This window comes from Polistes fuscatus, unplaced genomic scaffold (assembly GCF_010416935.1).
Source record: "Polistes fuscatus isolate 324 unplaced genomic scaffold, CU_Pfus_HIC Scaffold3, whole genome shotgun sequence".
Taxonomy (NCBI): Eukaryota; Metazoa; Arthropoda; class Insecta; order Hymenoptera; family Vespidae; genus Polistes; species Polistes fuscatus.
The window spans coordinates 14,312,868-14,333,269 of NW_025113107.1; the positions used below are offsets into that span (position 1 = coordinate 14,312,868).

Sequence of the window (20,402 nt, forward strand, 5' to 3'; positions counted from 1 at the left end):
TTAGATAGAAAAAGAAAGCATATAACAACAAATTTCTTTTTCTTCGACTACGTATTTCTGAAACAATGTTATATCTCAGTTATGTTATAAAGTTTATTGAAAATGATATTGCTGTTATCAAGAACGAAGAATATTGTACTACTAGATTATAATGTAATATCATTTTTATTTGATATCAATTCAGGTTGGGGTATGCATGTACATATGTAAATGCACGCACATGTTGATATATGTGTATGTATATTTATCGAAACGAGTCTACCACTTTTAAATTCAAAAATGATCTAGAGAGAATATTTTATAATACTGCCTTTTTAGTCACTATATACTGTTCTATCGATTCTTCCATATTAAATCTTGTTGTTTTTTTTTTCTTTTTTCATTTTTCTTTTTTTAAATCATATTGCTGCACACGTGTAGAATATAGTTTATTTTATTTCAATATTATTTGTTACCATACTTGACAATAAGGAAAAAAATAATTTGTCCGTCATATCTTTTTCAAATTATATGGAACAACTGCAAGGACACCAAGTATCTGTGTAATTGTAATTTATGAAAGTATTGCTGTCGTGCTTGAAGATCTGAAATATATTCTATCACACGTTGAATTCATTCTTGCTTAAGATTTTCAGCAGAAAAGAATAAGTAAAGCTGCAATATGAAAAAAAAGAATAAAAAAGAAAAACAAAAAAAATAGAACACTTTTTTTCTTATTGCATTAATATGAGATTGCCTATTGAGAGATTACATGTTATTAAATATGATATGTATATATAGATTTAGCTTTATAAAGTGGAGATACTTAATCTAGAGATACTATGGAGATACGTAGCCTAGTTCGTCTAATATACGGATATTTTCTCTGTGTAAAATAATGAAAAGAAAAAACAAAAAAAAAAATAAAAATAAAAAGAGATTCCTTATTGCTGAAGAATGGTACAAATACGATAAGATCTTAAAATTGTGGGAGAAATGTATAATAGTAAATAATTTATCTATATCGCTAATGTGTAGCGTTTGTATATATATATACTATTATATATGAAGAAAAACACATAGTACCTTTTTATTAATAGTAAATGTTGTTGCACAAAGTATAGACTTTTCCAGAAGTTAAACGTAATTAAAGAGTTTTCCGATCTTATCATTCTAATACAAATTAATCAAGATAAAAGTGTCATATTTGTTCTCTCTTTTTTGAAAAAAAAAAAAAAAGTAAAAAAAAAAAGAAATAAATCTAAAAATAATGTAATTTCTGTCAAATATGATTACGTAATTTCAAGAAATAAGTATTTCATTTTGCGATTGATATACGTGTAAACATATTGAAAATGATTTTTGCATAAAAAGAGAAAATTCATATATATTTAATATCGTCATATTAATTAAATATAATTGGAATAAATTGTTGAAGCACTTAGCAGCATATTCTTGTACAAAGATTGCGATTGATCAGGTGTGAGCAACATGCTGTATAAATCTGCAAACTACGACAGGTTTTGCTTTTCATAAATATTTACAATGTAATAATATCCACGATTATAAAATGATTTCATTTCATTTGAATGGAAATGAAGCTTAATTAATTAACCAATGTCACCGGGATGATAAATTATGCGAATTAATAAAGGTCCTACTGTACATACATCTCGAACGCACGATCAGATAATTAAGACGTCGGATAAATGTGGATCGGTTAATCGAGATCTTACTGCATATACTGGGTAAGATAAAAGTCGCTTTCTTTAAAATAACTCCAAACACAAACTATATATTTATTTTTGCATTTTTATATATTCATTTTCTGCATGTCTTTCGCATAAATTGTTCACTCTTTTGTACAATAATAAAAAAGAAAACATTTGACGAAAATATCGTACTAAAAGTTATACTTAAAATATCAACTAGATAGCTATCTGCTGTTCGTACAGCTGCAGTTGCATATCATTGCATGAAAAAATTGCTAAAATTAATAAATCTTTGGAGAAAGTGACTTTTATCTTATTGTATATCGTTATGTAGATACGAAGTGATATAGAAATCGATTATGTAAATATCATAATTACGATTATACGTTAATTTTTATTTAACAAGGAAATTGACTTGTTAACGAGTTTAAAGAAAAATCGAACTCTATTTCGACTATATAAATATATATAGATTAAAGAAGGAGAAATAGTTATAAATATTTTGTATGAAAGACGTAAACTTTATCTTCTTTTTTTTTTTTCTTTTTTTTTGAGTAGTACACGATCAGAAGATTCTACGAAAGAAATTTAGCAAGAAACATATATATATATATATACGTATTTATTATGTATACAAATTTTTGTTCGAAATCAATGATACTTTTTAATAATAATAATTATTGTAATAAAATAATAATGTTGAACGCTACGAAAAGTTATCTTCATTTGTTTTATAAAATAATCTTTTCTCTCAATAAATCGTGATGAATAAATTTATATTATATTTCGTAATAAAAAGTAAAAACCTATTGATACATTTTTCTTTCGTTTCTTTTAATTTTATAAATCTATGGATCTATCGATAATAAAGATTTCGAGAAAATATGAAACATAAAAAAAAGAATATATATATCTTTCTCAACAATCTAAGAACATTGATAAATGTTACAAATATTATAATAAATGTGTAAAAACAAAGAAAAATCATTGTGGAATAATTGATTTCGTTTTGGGGATAGGAAAACAAAAAGAAAAGAAAAGAAAGGATGAAAAAATGCTTATGGGATATCTGTAGCATTGAAATCCATCAAATTGTTAAATATACGAAATAAATTGTATAATATTTTCATTTAGAAATTTATTTTTCGTTGCGTGAATTATTTCTAATTTAAATTCCCTTTTTATCATATTTTATATTTCTTTATACTGTCTTGTGAGATCTTTCCATTCGTTAAAATATTCCAACGCTGGAAATTTCCCCGAGTCGAATGGCACTTGCACATTCGTGGAATTAAAAAAAAAAGAAGAAATTAGTTATAAAAGATTTGTGTTTTTCTTTAGTTTCCTCTTAATTCCTCTCTCTCTCTCTCTCTCTCTCTCTCTCTTATATTTTTCTACAATAATTCTTCCATCTAACACAGAAAGAAAGAAAAAGTGGTAGAAAGAGATATGGAGGGAGAACGTGTACGTAAACAGAATTATTAATGAGACGAACCTTCGATTGGAGGATTGTATGACAAAACAAAGGAGTATTGGTAGGATTTAGTAGGATCATCATTGTTTTCAATCCCACCTTTACCTGTATATTTCCACTACTTGTATACCGTTAGGTTCATCCTTCGACAAACGTAGATATATAAAGGCGGTTGGTCACTACGATCTCTCATGCTATTATAAACCATTGAATCTTACGAACTGTCGGGTGAGTTACATTTTTCTTGCTCCTAAGATTTATTTCTAATAACAATTTTTATATATATATATATATTTCTGTTTGAGAGATAAAACTAACTGTCACTAAATTTCTTGCTTTTACATTTTGTTCTTATCAAATAAGTGTGTATATTTTGTTCGTTCAATTTGACTTTTTATTAGATATAAGCTTTGAAAAACAAATATTTTCTTCGAATTTATTTTCTTATTTATTATATATATTTATTCAATGTTGTTTGAATATTGATAATATTTGATGAATCAATTGTACAAAATTTCGTTATAAAATTCATTTATAAATCTTGTAACGATATTAGTTAATTTTTGTTCCTTTAGCAAATATGAAGACAACGTTCCTTTGTATTACCGTCTTGGCGGTAATCGTAGTTACGTTGGCAGATGAGCCAAAATATACCACGAAATTTGACAACATCGACGTGCAAGAAATTTTGCACAATGACCGGCTACTCAACAATTATGTCAACTGCTTACTCGATCAAGGTCGCTGCACTGCTGATGCTTCTGAATTGAAAAGTAAGTTAATCGAATTGTTTTTATTTATTCCTATCTATATCATTTATATATATATATACATATATATATACATTTTGTATTATCAATGTATTTTAGAATCCTTACCGGATGCTTTGGAAACCGATTGTTCCAAGTGTTCCCCTAAGCAAAGAGAATTTGCAGAAGAAGCTATGAAATTCTTGTCCCACAACAAGAAAGAAATCTGGGAGAAACTTCTCGCCAAGTATGATCCTGATAAGAAATACAGAAATAAGTTTGTCGATCAAGCAAAGGAAGCTGATATCCAGATTTAAGGACAAATATCGAAGAGAACGATTCTTAACGAAATGCCAATAATACAAGTGTGATGATAATGATGCCAGGATATATGATAGAAACTATACATTTATTCAAATATATATGATTTACTTATATACATATGTAGATATAATTACTTTGTAAATTAACATTGGAAAAGTTTGTTTGTTAATTCTACTCAAATTCGAATTGCGTTGTTGCGTGGATGATATTCAAATTGTAATAATAAATAAATTCTCATTTGTACGTATATATCTTTTTCTGGACATTTTTTTAACGAGGAAATCATTAACTTACAAATGCAAGATCGAGACACGAGAATCTTTAGTTATTTCTTACATCTTATTATACACTATGTGTTTTTCTACTATTTATTACGCGAAACATATAATTATCTAATTAAAAACAGTGTTGCTAAGATAAACAAGTTGTTTGTCGCTTTTGCGAGGATATTATGTGAGTGTACGATGAAAAATGTGTAATTATTATTATTTATATACATATTACATTTAATAATATATATATATATGAAACAAGTAGTTAATTGCAAGTTCGAAATTTCGAAATGTTACGTTCTGAAGATAATTGCAAATCACTGAAATCGATGAAATAAATCAAGCCAGTTACTAAATTCACGTTAGATCTAACAAATCGATTTATTCGTGACGAGTTAATTTAAGTAAATAATTTATTTATATATTCTCTCTCAAATATTTGATTATTATCGTAGAATAATGGCAGGACTAGAAAAAGTGAACAGAATCGGACGAACGATCGAACATTCGCGCGAACATATATCGAAACGTTACTCGAAAACCTGTCCAATTTTTTATCGCATTTGCTATGATCCTCATGGTACTCACACGATATCACGTACTTTGTTAGGATTTTTAATGGGGTTTATTCTAGGTTTCATTTTTTATCGAACCATAATCTTCCAATTACGATTCGATCGTTACACCACTGTCTATCTTGGAAGTATTATTATCGTTATATTATCTATCGGTTGTGCCACTTCTATTCAGGTAATCGTTTAATCGTATGATATAACATTAAAAACAAATGTAATTAAATTGAGAAATAAAATCCAAAAAGAGAAAAAAAATGATTTTAATAGAATAATTAAATAATATTACTCATATTCTCTTACATTTTCTCGAATAATACGTTATAAATTAACTTCGATTTATGCTAATGAACTGAAAGAAATAAATGCGTAAGACTTCATTATCGTATGACACATCTTCTCTGTAAAAAAAAGAAAAAAGAAAACAAGAAAAATATAAAAGAGAAAAAAGTTTGACGTAGATTAGATGTAATCATTTACAGATAAGATGCATTTGCATTCTGACGTTTCCTGCATTTTTCGGGCGAGCAGGGCGTACCCTTTTGAGAGCACTCGTCCTCGGATATATAATCGCAGGACCTATTTTTAATTTGACGTACAATGCGAAAGAAGTGATAAGGAGTTTTGCTTGTACAGCTAAATTGACGCATAATTTGACTAAGACTCGAATCGATCTGATGTTCGAGCCCTTTCATCGAGCCATTTTAGAGATGAGGGGGAACGCCGGTGAGTTAAAGGATGCTTTATCATCGGTGAGAGATCTGATGAGTCCGATAGTCGAAGAGATCGAAGGGGAGGAAGAGATGATGAGGTTGAAAGAAGAGAATGATTACCTCGACGAAATTCAAGGGGATTCCAAGAGGAGCGAGGAGATCGAGGAGAAGCGGGGAAAGGAGATGGGAGATGCTAAATCGGAAGCCGAATTTTACTCGGCTAAATATAAAATGAAAGTTGAGTCTCGTTGCGAGGAACAACTCAGTCGAGGTGCTGGAAGATGTAGGTAAGTTTACGATTTTTCATACCTAATTCTAAGTAATTCATTTAATTATGTTTTTCATCGTTTCATTTGATTTTTTTTTGTTTTTTTAGAGACATGTTTGCTGACGCTTACGACAAGTGTTATTACAAGGTTACCGTTTTTGCTGCCTGGTTATTATGCTGGCCAATGAAGCTAACGTTCGTTTGTAATCTTGTTCAAGCGTTAGGAGGAGCTAACATTTGCGATCCCGATGGAAAAGTTGATACCGGTGTTGGCGACGGTTACGTGGCATTGAAAAGTATAATTTTTAACAACAATAATTATACGCTATAATTATTTTATTATTTTTCTAACGATTTTTCTCCCCGTCAGATACTAGAAAAAAATTCGGCAAAAGTATAAAGGATGCAAAAATTCAATACAAATTAAATATAGCGCCACCGAAATTGGATATTCACGATACCACGAGTGCTGCCAAAGCCATGATCCACGATTTCGATGCGAGAAGGAAATTGTTCGAATCGGTGATGACGTTTGCCAAGAGATGCTTGTCTTTAATATTCCTGAGTATTATTTTGAACGCACAGAAATATCACGACAGATATTTGACCGATATTGAATTCGATAACATTTACGTGACTCGTTATTTTCGAAAGATCGATGCTAGAAGGAAAGCACGAGGCAGTGTTACTTTGTTACCTTTGAAGAAGCTCGAGAGATTGAAATTCGTCGATCCTTACGGTTTAAAGGCTAGCAAAGTTGAGAGCCGACACATCGTAGGAGAAACAGCTAAGCTTTTTTTGGAAATGATTTTGACTACGAGTTTCGTATTGATAGACAGATTATTCTTCGAAGCACTCGATTTGATTCGCCGTCATTCGCGATTGGAATACACTCAAGTAAACAACAATTCGATTTATCTTCAACGAAAAACTACGAATAATAAAATATTCAATGATTTATTATTTATATTCGTTTGACAGGCTGGTCACCACGATCTGAGTTTGAAGATCCAAGGTACTGGTGTAATAGCGTCACTTATCAAACATTTGATTAATGGTTTTAACGTGAAGAAACATACGAAGACTGTCATTTCTAACGAACCGTGTCTACCAAGACCAACCGAATTACCAAATAACGTAGTCCTTCAGATTTACGCTACCTTTCTAGCTATTTTCATTTTAATTTATACGTCCGCTTATACACAAAGAATGCGCTTCTTCGTCTGCTCGTTTTTTTATCAGAAACGACAAAAACGACGAATACTTTATTTATACAACGAAAGTTTACGTCGAAGGCTCGGCTACGTGGCATTTACCAAAGCAAAAATCGAATCATCGGCGAGGACGCGTAATTTGGAATTGGAAATATCCATTTCCATGGCTATGAGGAAAAGATGGCCGAAACTTTTCGGCTGGCTTATATTATTCAAATCGGCTAGGGAAAAATGTTTGATTTGCGGAGAGGTTGAACCACGCAAAGGTTTGAAATTTCGTCGTTGTACAACTCCGGGTTGTCCTTTCGTGTATTGCGAGGAATGTTGGAAGGATATTGGCCAGTTCTGCTATGCCTGTGCCGATGTTTCCGATGTTTCCGATGATACTGATTTGGAAGACCAAACAACGGATGAGTCAGAGTCAACGGAATGAATAAAAATGAGTCGTTATATACTATTCACGATCTTTATAAGTCGTTGAAAATAACCGAGTCGATACGATTTCAAGTTTACGTCGAGACAACCTCGAAGAATCGTCTTGGCATACTACGAGATATCGAAACATTCAAATTAGATTCCATCCATTAGATCCATTAACAAGCCAGCAAAAATATTCCTACGTGTATGCTATTTTATCGTTAACACTCGTTTGAAACTCATTTACAACGTCTATTCCTATTTGGTCTCTTTTTCTTTAGTTTACAATATATACATTATTATTATTATTATTGCATAGTATTAATGGATTTTATATCGTCGAGGAAAAATAATGACGAAAATAGAAGACGTTCTCAGAAAAATATATTATCATTCATTTAATTATTTTTCTAAACGCATATCTCACGTCTCAAGGATTTCCTATTTAATTATAAATGTTATAAAATAATAAAAGAATGGAGTATCTCTAAGAGAACTATCAAAAGTTTCGATCATTTCGTGTTGTATATTTCGAATAATTTATATTATATAATCTCGGAATTTGCCTATCGTCGAGAATATTATTTTCATGGATTTCGTGCGTCTAACGAACCATGCCGAGTACTATAAAAGACATTTTGAATAACGATGAGTTTACAGAAGGTACAAGTTAGTCGAAAGAATTTCATCAGTTATATTATCTTATTCGAAAGAAAGAAACGTTGAGAGAAATGTACGCAATAAATAAATTCATTTTCGTTATCTTTCTAACGTGTATCATCTTCTTCTTACAAATTTCGGCAAGAGAAGATGAAGAGGCGTCGGAGGAAACGAAGAAATACACTACCAAATACGATAACGTCGATATCGATGGTATTATGAAAAACGAGAGACTGTTAAAGGCATACGTGGGTTGCCTACTCGATCGAAATCCTTGCACGCCGGACGCGATGGAATTGAAAAGTAAGCAGAAATATTTAACATCGTGTATTCGGAATTTTGATTTCCTTTTTTTTTCCTTTTATTTTTTTTAATCGAAAATTTGATGCAAAATAAAAAAAAAAAGAAAAATACAGTGACAAATGTTACAACATTAATAACAACGTTATAAATATTCCGAAAATCTAACGTTTAATTTGAATTACGAATTTCGAATATTTAATAATGTCGCCAAACAGAGAGAAGTAGGAAAATGCAACGGAATGAAAAGAAAGAGTGGAATGTCTTCATCGAAAGATCGAAATGCTTTGAGTATCGTCGTAAAAAAAGACGTTTAAGAAAAAATGTAGGACGATAGAACTTCTTTAGGCACGCGTTGGATACAATTTTTATGAAAGCCATTACGGTGGCACGGAGCACACAAAGACGGACGGACAGACGGACGGATCAAGAAACGTTGTTTCTCGATCGCACCATTCTTACTAACATTTTATTCTTTTTTTATCCTCAATAAATTTTATTCCATTCCCTTTTTTATGCTCTTCCATATCCATCTTTCATTTTAATATCTCTATTTTCTTTCTTCCTTTTTTCTTTTTTCTCCAATTGTTTTATATATTGAGCAAGCAAATACGTGCAACGATTGTTTTAATATTCGTTTACGATGCATTATTAATATCTCTCGAGATCGATTACGACGATACGTAATTTATATTAATGACAGAAGATTGGACAAATCGCGACACATTAAACGTAATTTGTTTGAGAAAAATATATTTTTGTGCATTGTAGGAAATTTACCGGATGCATTGGCGACAAATTGTTCGTCCTGCAGCGAAACGCAAAAAATTGCAGCCGATAAGTTGTCGCATTATTTGATCGACGAAAGACCGGAAGCTTGGGGCCTCCTCGAGAAAAAGTACGATCCCGATGGCGAATACAGGAGACGTTACCAGGATAATAAATTTAACAATGTTTATAAACCCGATAATAAGGAAGAAAACCAAAAGGATTTCGACGAATCGAAACCTATATCGGATTCTTAACATTATCACGAATCATTCGATACGTTGAAATCCTTAAATCTTTGATGAACGATTTATTTCTGTAGACACTCGTAGGAACAAATCATTGATTTATTTTTTGACGCGGTTGCAAGAAAAAAAAAAGCACGCGTAATGTAGCTGTTAGATTTTGAAAGTTACAATTTAAAACATATATTTCGATTTATTATTACAAAATATATGTATCATAAGAAAAAAAATAACACGAATTAAACCACCGTATAATTAATTAATCATATCCTTCCTAGTACGTATATGGAATATAAAAATATTCAAGTGACAAAGTAACGCGAACATATTTCCTTTTTTATTCGTATTTATTCTAAAAAAGAAAAAAGAAAAAAGAAAAATAGAAAATAAAATAAAATAAAATAAAAGAAAAGAACTAAAAATAAATAAAATAAAAAAAAAAAAAAATTCGAAGGACGAGAGAAACGATCCTTGATTGGCATACACGATGCTTATTAGACTTTGTTACATCTATACGGAATAAAGACTGGATTTACACGATTGTAAAGAAAATCTATGACAATGAAAATAGCGTTGCGCAAGAAACTTATTCGCTGAGAAGAGAAAACAAGCTCGTGATTCATAATTGAACTCGTATACGACCCGACGTTTGAAACCTAATGATGTTTGCCTCGTCATCGAACAATATATCTATAACTTTAGTATCTACCGTAACACATTTCTTTTTTACCTTCGACCGATTATTTTTCTATTATTCAACCTTCCTAGAAATTCATCGGAAGGCCGTTAGAACGTAATTATAAGATTGTTAGAATATCATTAGGCCTCTGACAAGTTAATTTTTAATCAGAGATAATATGTTCATATCGTATGATAGCAAACGATAAGATCTATCTTATTTCAATACTTTGTGACTAATATATAAATAGAAAAATAGAAAATTAATAGAGAGTTCAAAACGATATCCCCTATTATATCCGAATATGCCCGTAGATTTTACGAGTAGAGATGAAAAGGCTAGGTTTAACCTAGGTGGGTGGTCAGATGTTTGGAACGATCTTTTCGGAGCTTCCTAGAAATCGAAGACCTCTGTTATGTCTTTTATTTTGTCCTTGAAGAGGACAGAAACTCCTTGGTCCTGTTCATTGATTCCAAGTTTGGAACTATTTGAATAGCTTGTGAGGCTCGTAAAAAGATGAAAGGAGTCCTTTCTTCAAATTTTCTCTCCATTGTATCTTGACGGAATGACGAATGGAAAAAATAGTTTACGAAGTTATTTTCGAACGAACACATAAATCGAATTAACGACTAGACAAGTTCTAATAGAGTTGTTCCTCCTAATACTCGAAAATTCGAATTAATCATTTTTCGGAGTTAATATTATTTTTCTATTACATATTTACAATATATTTCTAAGAGAAATGAATATATACAAATGAATTGTTTCAATTGAACGCATAACTTTGTACTTCTGACACGAACGTTGTTCTCGTTATACAATAGTCGAATAAACGAAATCTATTTTCTTTTTAATTATAATACAAATGACCAAACTTGTGTACGATTTTGTCGAATCGATGATTTGTAGAAATATTCGTTAAAATCATTCGTGCGTTCGACGTAAGAATATTAACGCATATTAAAACATTTATATATACACACATACATATATATAAGTATAGGTATAGGTATAGATAGACGCGAATACGGAGAGAAGACACGAATACTCGTTCCTCGTATTATATCCTTTCACAGATAGAGGAAAGGGAAGGGGGCAGGAAAGGAAAGGGGGTGGTTATGAAGGAAACAGACGAAGGAACGAAACGAAGGAACAAGCACGTTGGGTGGTCCTGCCCCGCTGTTTATGGGGCACTGCATCTGCTGGCCCCGTATAAACCTCCCTCGACAACCTGTGTGGTCCCACCTTATGTCCGACTTTACATTCGATTCACTACTTGCTAATGGTAGCTGCATTAGCATTAGACCGTGCCGGACCCGCTCTCCTCCCTCCCCACCCCCTCGCCGATCTTCTTTCTCTCTCTTTCTCTCTTTTCCAGCATGTATTCCACGCTTCCTGCCAAATACTATCTTCTTTCTATCTTCAGATTAGAATTTGTTCCCGTCTTATTGTATTCCTTCTTTCTTTTATTTAATGTCACCTAACGAGTCTATCGATAACAAAATGGTAATCGATGTTAACCCTTTCCAGAGGTTAATATCGGTATGTATTTTCTTTGATATAGATAACAATCTTAAATGTATCATTTACATGCATTGTTGCAAACTTCGATGATAGTTTGAACTCGACTATTATTTTCAAGGCCCAATAAACATGGAATACGATGAAGGAATCAGCTCGAGTAAAGATAAATTAGATTTTTCGTCGATTAAATGGCTGGTCATTTCTTTTCGTCCAAGCGAAAAAAGGTCTCCAGTGCAAAAGATTAATATATAACGAAATTTAATATCTACGAGGAAGTAGAAAGAGATTTTTATAATAGATCAAGCAGATTTTGGAAACCATTTCGTTAAAATCATTTCAGAATCATGCATATTATGTTCAAAGACGTAAACATTGTTTTAGACATTTTTGTTAAAACATAAACGAAAAAAGAGGAAAATTTAAAAATGAAAAAAGGAATCTACTATTACCGAAGATCGGTAAAATAAGAATCTACCGTAACCGACAAACTAGTATACATAAATTATAAATATAGATGTTACTGGAATAGTGGGAAATCAGGCAATGTTAGCAATACCCTGGCATTGTCCTCAATAAAAAGCGTCTTTTGACAATGTAGGAAACAGAAAAATTTTTTCGAACTTTTCCTAAGCATTAAAAATACATTATCGGACAACAGGCACACGCAGAAATACATCCCCTCCCCACAATCAATACAATATATATTAAATAATAAATATAATAAATATATATTAATATACATTAAATAATTACGTAAAAATGCTAAAAATGCTAAAATATGAGCGTTATAATCTTAAATTTTATTGATCAGATAAATTATTCCCTTTATACACATGCTCAACGTTCGGAAGGTCCTGTAAACAACTTTCACCAAAAGAACTTTAACAGAGGATAATGACTCAGTCTAACGACGAATTTCGAGGAGGAGGGATCACAGAATGTATACTCCGAGCTTTTAGACAACAATAGGCGCTTGCATCGATTAATTAACAATTATTTTAATGCACTAATGCACTTTTCTTATATTGCAGCTAAATTTTACCCTCGAAGTCCTCACTGCGCAGGAGCATTAAAATTATTACTTAAAATAGATAAAAATACGAAAATCATAACGTTTTAATCTTAAATTTAATTAAATAGATTTATTATTCTTTTTATACACATGCTCAACGTTCGGAAGGTCTTGTAAACAACTTTCACCAAAAGAACTTTAACAGAGGATAATGACTCAGTCTAACGACGAATTTCGAGGAGGAGGGATCACAGAACGTATACTCCGAGCTTTTAGACAACAATAGACGCTTGCATCGATTAATTAACAATTATTTTAATGCACTAATGCACTTTTCTTATATTGCAGCTAAATTTTACCCTCGAAGTCCTCACTGCGCAGGAGCATTAAAATTATTACTTAAAATAGATAAAAATACGAAAATCATAACGTTTTAATCTTAAAGATTATGTATTAGATATATGACACCCTTTATACACATGCGTAACGTTTGGAAGGTCTTATAAACAACTTTTAATAAAAGTACTTTCATAAAGGACAACGTCTCATTTCAACGGTGAATTTCGAAGGGGACGGTACATAGATCATATATTCCGATCTTTTAGACAACAATAGACTCTTGCAACGATTAATTAACAATTATTATAATGCATTAATGCACTCTCTTTATGTTACAGCAGTATTTTACCCTCGAAGTCATCACCGCGCAGGAGCATTAAAATAATTACACAAAATAGATAAAAATACGAAAATCATAACGTTTTAATCTTAAATTTAATTAAATAGACTTATTATTCTTTTTATACACATGCTCAACGTTCGGAAGGTCTTGTAAACAACTTTCACCAAAAGAACTTTAACAGAGGATAATGACTCAGATCAACGGTGGATTTCGAGGAGAAGGGATCACAGAACATATACTCCGAGCTTTTAGACAACAATAGAAACTTGCATTGATTAATTAACAATTATTTTAATATTTTAATGAATTCTTATTATAATTAAGATTGTTTAAACGCATATATATTTATTTAAATATTACCTAACTTTTGACGTACTTTGAATATTAATTAATTTCTATTTTATGTTATAATAGATGAAAATTTTACCCCTCCCCTCCGAAGTCATCACTACGCAAGAACATTACAACAAATGTACATTTGTTTAAACAATTACATAAAAAATAAAAAAATATTAAAATGAGAGCGTTATAATATTAAATTTTATTGATTAATTTTATTGATTTTCTTTTATACACATGCTCAACGTTCGGAAGGTCTTGTAAACAACTTTCACCAAAAAAACTTTAACAGAGGATAATTACTCAGATCAACGGTGAATTTCGAGGAGGAGGGATGACTGAACATATACTCCGATCTTTTAAACAACAATAGACGCTTGCATCGATTAATTAACAATTATTTAAGATGTATGCTATTATATATAATTGCTTAAACATATACATACATTACTTTAAATGTTACATACTCTTCTATTAACGTATTTTGAATAAAAAATAAATTTAATATGAATTTATTTTTTGATTTTAGATGACTGTTTCTTCAGCTCGGTTTCTTTCTTGGGTTGAAACATAATTATAAAATTCTCCTATTACTTAGATTGTTTTTCAATCATTGTTACATAAAATTTAATATCAAACGTTTATTAAAATTTTATTATTTTTTTAGAAACAATTGAATGGGTAGCGGGTGGATTCCTTCTTCGCAAAGGGCGCCATTTGCTAAGAAAGAATCTACTTCAGGGATGCGACCCTGCCCACGCGAGCCTTGATTCTATCTTTCTCCCAAGGATAGAATCATGTCCTACCCTTAGCTTTTTAAAGTGAAACGCCCTATCCTTTTTTTTTTATTTTTTTTTATTTTACTTTGCTTTTTTTAACTCGCGATTTTGCAAGCATACATGCATTTAGCATAGGAATCGAAAGCGATCGAAGGAATAACGTGCGCGATCGGTTAGACGGTTAGGTCCACGGCTATCTGTTAGACAGGCTTTACTCGCCTGCTGTTAGCTTCTAATCGATCGTGTTGCGTTGATTTCTTTGTTTCGCTTAGATTTCTCGTCGTATATATTATTTCTATCGGGTTTTAATTCGCGTTTTGGTATGCATCGATGCATTTAGCATAGGAACCGAAGCTACACGTACCCAATTGGATGCGTGAAGTGGAAGTTCCTCGTAATATATTTTTTATTATTACCCGTTTTCTTAACTTCGCGATTTGGTGTGCATCGATGCATTTAGCATAGGGACCGAAGCGACACGTGACTGGTCGAGGTACCCGGCTGGTTGCGTGAAGTCTAAGTTCCTCGTCGTATATATTTATTTTATCGCGTTTTCATTCGGGTTTTAATTCGCGTTTTGATATGCATGAATATGCACGTAGCATAGGAATTGAAACTGCATTGTATGGGATGTCTACCAAGGCCATTGGCACCGGTGGCAAACTGTACGTGCAGCGTAAGTTCCTCGTAATTAAGATTAGAATCAGTGGATTAGTCCAACCGGTGGGATACCACTTAAAAAAAAAAACGTAAAAAGTTTCACTTTAAAAAGCCTACTTTTCCTCTTCTTCCCTATCCCTTTGTTTTTCTTGTTGCAGGTTACATAGGAGGAGGACCACACGAGGACCAGCCGAGGACCAACCGAGGACCAGCCGGGGACCAGAAGAGGACTCAGTTTTAATAAAGTATTGTGTAAGATAATTATTTGTATAATTACATGTATAATTAAATGTATAATTTTAATTTGTTTATTATTATTCCCTTAGCATCGCACGCGTGTTATATTTATTTTTAATGTATTTTATTTGTTCATAGGTTCCATGTTATTTCGATTTCATTCATGTTTCACTCTTCGTTTATCATTTTTTTATTTGGTATTCCAATTTTTATCTTCATTCTCGATATTAAATTTAAGAATTTTCCGAATTAAACTTTTAGGGTTGGGCCTAAGAGTGGGTCTCATTAAAAAACGTTCTCGGGGTGATCATTTTCTTTGGTTTCCATTTAATTCGGATGGGGACATCTTCAGGATGCACATCCCGGGTCTTCAGAAGCGGTTACCTCCACGTGGTTAGACCTGGGCAATGGTATTTTACTTTCAATATAATGTTTAACATATTTTATATGTTATACATTCCATTGCAAGTAAAATCTAGCCAAAGACCGCTTACCATAAACATTATAATTGTAATTAGTTTCTTTTAAATCCCGAATTAATATCATATCCTTATTCCTTTCCTTGGTTCCTTTTATTCATTTAATATACAGAAACTAATTACCTTATAATGTTTCTTAATAACTTTTATGTATTCATTTTCTTCTTTTTCTATCTTTTTTACTTTTATTCATCTTTATTATTATATTATTAAATATAACATAATTAAGTTCATTTGTGAAATCAAATGATCGTCGGTATTATAGAAACGTGGAAAAGACAAGGGTTGATTTTATTAAATATCGAATAATATAATACACAAATAATAAAATATATATATATATTTTACATTGAAATTAAGTTAACAATAGATTCATTTAAGATTCTCTTTGATGAAATAATTCTTACGGTCTATCCAATGAAATTAGTCGATCTCGATTCCTCGAGAGTTCCACGAGATTGGTTGTGTTCATCGATGGTAGGGTGAAAAATATTTGTGCGCCCGAGCGTACTACGGGCTCGATCGGTCTCGACCAAGAAAAGGCATCGATTTCGCCATTGATCAATCGATCTGTACCTCTCGGATAAGATGCTGTCGTCGTCCAGGTCCCATCTTGCTCGTCGTCTACCATCAGCTTGGACCACACGCGTCGTGTCGCCCTGTCTCTCTCTCTCTCTGTCTTTTTCTCTCTCACTCTCTCTCACTCACTCACTCACTCTTGCTCGCTTTCTCCTTGTAGTCATCACGATCTATCCCGCATCCCTTCTCTTTGGTTCAACGATCTTCAACGAACGAAACTCAAAAATCCAAATGAGAACATTTCATATATTCTAATATAACTTTTTATTCAAATATCTTTCAATAAATATAGAATAAATTGTATTAATGTAACGATCATTAAAAAATTAATATTTCCATTGAATACATATATATATATATATAATAAATAATACAAAGTTGAAGAAATATAAAATATAAGTACATTTAATCATGGAATCTAAACAAAATGTTATTTCGTCATTTATTTGAAACGAAAAAAAAATGAGAGAAATATTATAGGCGAGAAGTGAGTTATAGGGCCTCTTTCAACGACACAACGCGACTTGACTTTTTTTTATTTTCTCTCTCTCTCTCTCTTTCTTTCTTTCTTGTCGGAAAGTCTGACGCCTGTTGCCGGGCAACATGGCGACGTAAGAAGTTTACGTACACGATAAGTGGACGATACGCGCTTGTATAAAGAGTTTCGCCTTCGTGGAAGGAGGATGGAAAGACAAGAGGGTGATGCGCTTTGTCGAGAGGGCGAACAGAGGGGAATGGATGGGAAGGGGAGGGGAAGGGTGGGGAAGAAAGAGAAGGACTCTCCTCTTCTACCAGCAGCAAAGAGAGAGGCCACCCACGTCGAGGGCGCAAAGGCGATATTTAGCGGAAGGCAAATCTCTCTTGGGCCACCCACGTTGAGACTTCTCCTCTCCCCCTCCTCTGCCCCCCTTCTCCATAGCCTTCTTCCTACAGCCCGAATTCCGAGCTACCTTATTTCAAAGAAAAGAAAAAGATAAAGAGAGAGATTTTACGAACGATTTATCCAATTTGTTTCATATTTTGTCAGAGGATATAATGTTTTTGTTCTTCTTCTTCATATATACAGGATGACTCAATGCATTACGGTTCGCCTGACAAATAAAATAATAAGAGAATGACTCGATATATATATGTAGCGTGACCAGGTAAAAAAGGGGGAGGATTGGAAGTATGAGAAGATAAGCTATTCATTATTATTATTTATTAAGGAATAATAATATTTTTTTAAGGAATAAAAAGAAAAATATTAAAATATAGATATCAGTCCATACTAAATATAACAGAGATATATCGAATTACTTTATGGCACGGTGACAGCACTGAATCCCGCTCGGATCATTTAAGTCAAGCAGCGCTGAGTACGATTAGTACTTGGATGGGTGACCCACTTGAGACAAAAAAAAAGAGGAAGTAGAGAAAAAGAAGACGACTTCATGCCGTAAATTTGAAATCGTTTTGCCGCGCATCGTGTTGTAAATACCGACACAAACTTCGGTGGTGTCGCTCGGAAAAAAATCCCAACTCCCAATCACATTTTCCCAAACGCGCCAAAAGAAGTTATAATCTTCAAAAAGAAAAAACAGAGATAAGATTTTTGTAAGTACTCTCGCAAGGACACACATTTACGGTCATCCTCGTCGCATATCCTCGTTGCATAATATGTTGCGTACGTGTCGTTGGTGTGCGGTGTTAAATAAAATGATATATCGCGTCGAAAGTGTACGGTCGTGTGGTGGTCGGTCGCGCGTTTACGTTACGCGTGGCTCCGTTTAATATCGAGGTTGTGCCTGTGTCGGGGACCACCCACAGCGAAGCCGAGAGACCACCCAACGCGCCGCGCTATTATAAGGGGCCGTCTCCACTTCGCACTTTACCTTAACTCGATACTCTTACCCTTCCTTAACCCCTTCACGCGAGCGCAAGCGTGCGCAATCGTGCGCAATCGTGCGCGAGCGTGCGCGGCCCCGAACACCGTTCGCCATTCACCCATCGTTTCATTCCTTCCGATTAACCTTCCGCGTTATCCTCGATTCACCGATTAACAACGTCCCCCACCTAACTTACTTTTTTATTAACAGCTAATCAATTGCGTTGCCTTTTTCAATCAGATCATTCGTTTAATCGTCTAACTATTGACGGTAAAGTATGATGATAAGCAAATCGATATTGGGGACTTTCGATGTTCGAGGAAATAGCTGAGAAAAGTTAGATGCTCGTTCTCATTGAGAATCTTTCGTCGTGGGGAGTCGCGATCCTGTCGGTGGACAATGGGATGAAAAATAAAGCGCTGGATAGAGGCTCGGGTTAAAGGCTCTCGTTGCGTTGCGTACGACCAACGCACCGTCCTCTTTCTCTCCTTCTCTCTCTCTCTCTATTTTTTTTTGCCTTCCATCCTCGTCCTTCGAGCAGTTTTGCCACACCTCCTCCGCCCCCACCCTTCGGCCTGGTCTTCCCTTTCTTCCTCTCATCCTTCTCGTCCCTAGTTCAGCATCATCGTCTCACGGGGATTCAGCTAAGTCAATTCCACATCGCTAAGGAAAGGCACAGAGGCGTTGGTGACTACTTGGGTGGTCCTCGTCCTACGCAAACAGAGCGAACGACTAGCAGGTAGTGCTGCTAGTGCTTTGGAAATTTACTGACTTTCTTCATCTTTGGACGGACGAAAAGGAGACAATGAAGGGACGAACGAACGGACGGACGGACGGACGATGCTTCCTCGGTTCCTCCGAGCGAAAATTTGAACGGTCAGAAATTTATGAGAACGAAAGATAAAATTGAAATATTGAGGATTTTTCAGGAATAGAGTTGATTCGGTAGGAAGAGGGTAGATAAATAATTACAAGTTTTCCTAATAAGGTGGCGTCGAACTGCAAAGGAACCGGTGATGCTTCCTGGGATACTTCCTCGGATGCTCCCAGGCTATCGCGATTCGTTCTCCACGGATTTACGATCCGGATTCGGGACATTTACCGATGTAAAATCAGCGCCCCTGGACTGGCCGGTACGCGGACTGGCCATATTGCTTTTCATTATGGCCCGCGGTGCCTCTCGAGACCACCGACGTCGTCGCAATTAGTAAGTCCGATCCCTTTTCTCCTCCTCATCCTCTTCTTCCTCATCCTTCTCTTTTCTACCATCCGTTCGCTTTGACTCAGCCCACTATACACCTCGGATCTACCGTACGTAGTAGTAGGCTCTCGTCCATCTCGTCGAGATTGTTTTAGAATTAATGATCTATGAGGGAAATACACGTCCTTTTAACGACAGCCTCTTACCTTCCACTCCGATTCCAAATCGAGTATGCATCTTGATCTATCGCAAAAATCTATTCGCGTGTGTAGATATATCGTAGTACCCAACGCAACTCGTTAACGGGGGGGGAGGGGGGGATTAGAAAGTTTTTATCGAGATAATTGGATTCGCTCCTAAATCTCTCGGATAGTTTAAACGATAATATCTTCGATCCAAAGAAGAATTTATAAAGAAGGAAATAGGAAAAGGTGGATGATAATAATCGGAGGATGCCAATTTCGATTGACGTACGATTCATCGATTCGAATGATCACGGTAGAATAATAACGCGTTCGAAACGAGTTTGACAAAGCAAAAGAGAAATTAGGCTCGATCGTGCGAGTTAGTTCTACGTGGGCGTTTGCGTCAAGATCTATCGAGGAAGGATAGATCGCGATAGATCGTATGGCTTTTACGTACTGGCAACGTTAGTACTTATCTACCATGTGTCGTACGTTTTACGATATATTGCGT

The 20,402-nt window shown here is 33.8% G+C and overlaps 1 protein-coding gene across 1 annotated transcript; it reads left to right on the forward strand.

Annotated features, from left to right (window-relative positions):
• Positions 1-3,282: 3,282 nt before the first annotated feature.
• Positions 3,283-9,791, forward strand: LOC122519421 (protein sneaky-like). Its single transcript, XM_043638830.1, has 9 exons — positions 3,283-3,393; positions 3,741-3,938; positions 4,035-4,228; positions 5,565-6,082; positions 6,172-6,359; positions 6,434-6,960; positions 7,045-7,078; positions 8,505-8,657; positions 9,426-9,791. The coding sequence occupies exons 2-9, from the start codon at positions 3,746-3,748 to the stop codon at positions 9,677-9,679; spliced, it is 2,061 nt and encodes a 686-aa protein (XP_043494765.1). The 5' UTR covers positions 3,283-3,393; positions 3,741-3,745; the 3' UTR covers positions 9,680-9,791.
• Positions 9,792-20,402: the final 10,611 nt, after the last annotated feature.

Bases quoted from the DNA above. Each gene is read 5' to 3' on its own strand.
- LOC122519421 (XM_043638830.1), top strand. From the start codon at position 3,746: ATGAAGACAACGTTCCTTTGTATTACCGTCTTGGCGGTAATCGTAGTT. The intron at 4,229-5,564 runs TAAGGACAAATA...AATCATTTACAG, and splicing joins AGGAAGCTGATATCCAGATT to ATAAGATGCATTTGCATTCT. The intron at 8,658-9,425 runs GTAAGCAGAAAT...TGTGCATTGTAG, and splicing joins GGACGCGATGGAATTGAAAA to GAAATTTACCGGATGCATTG.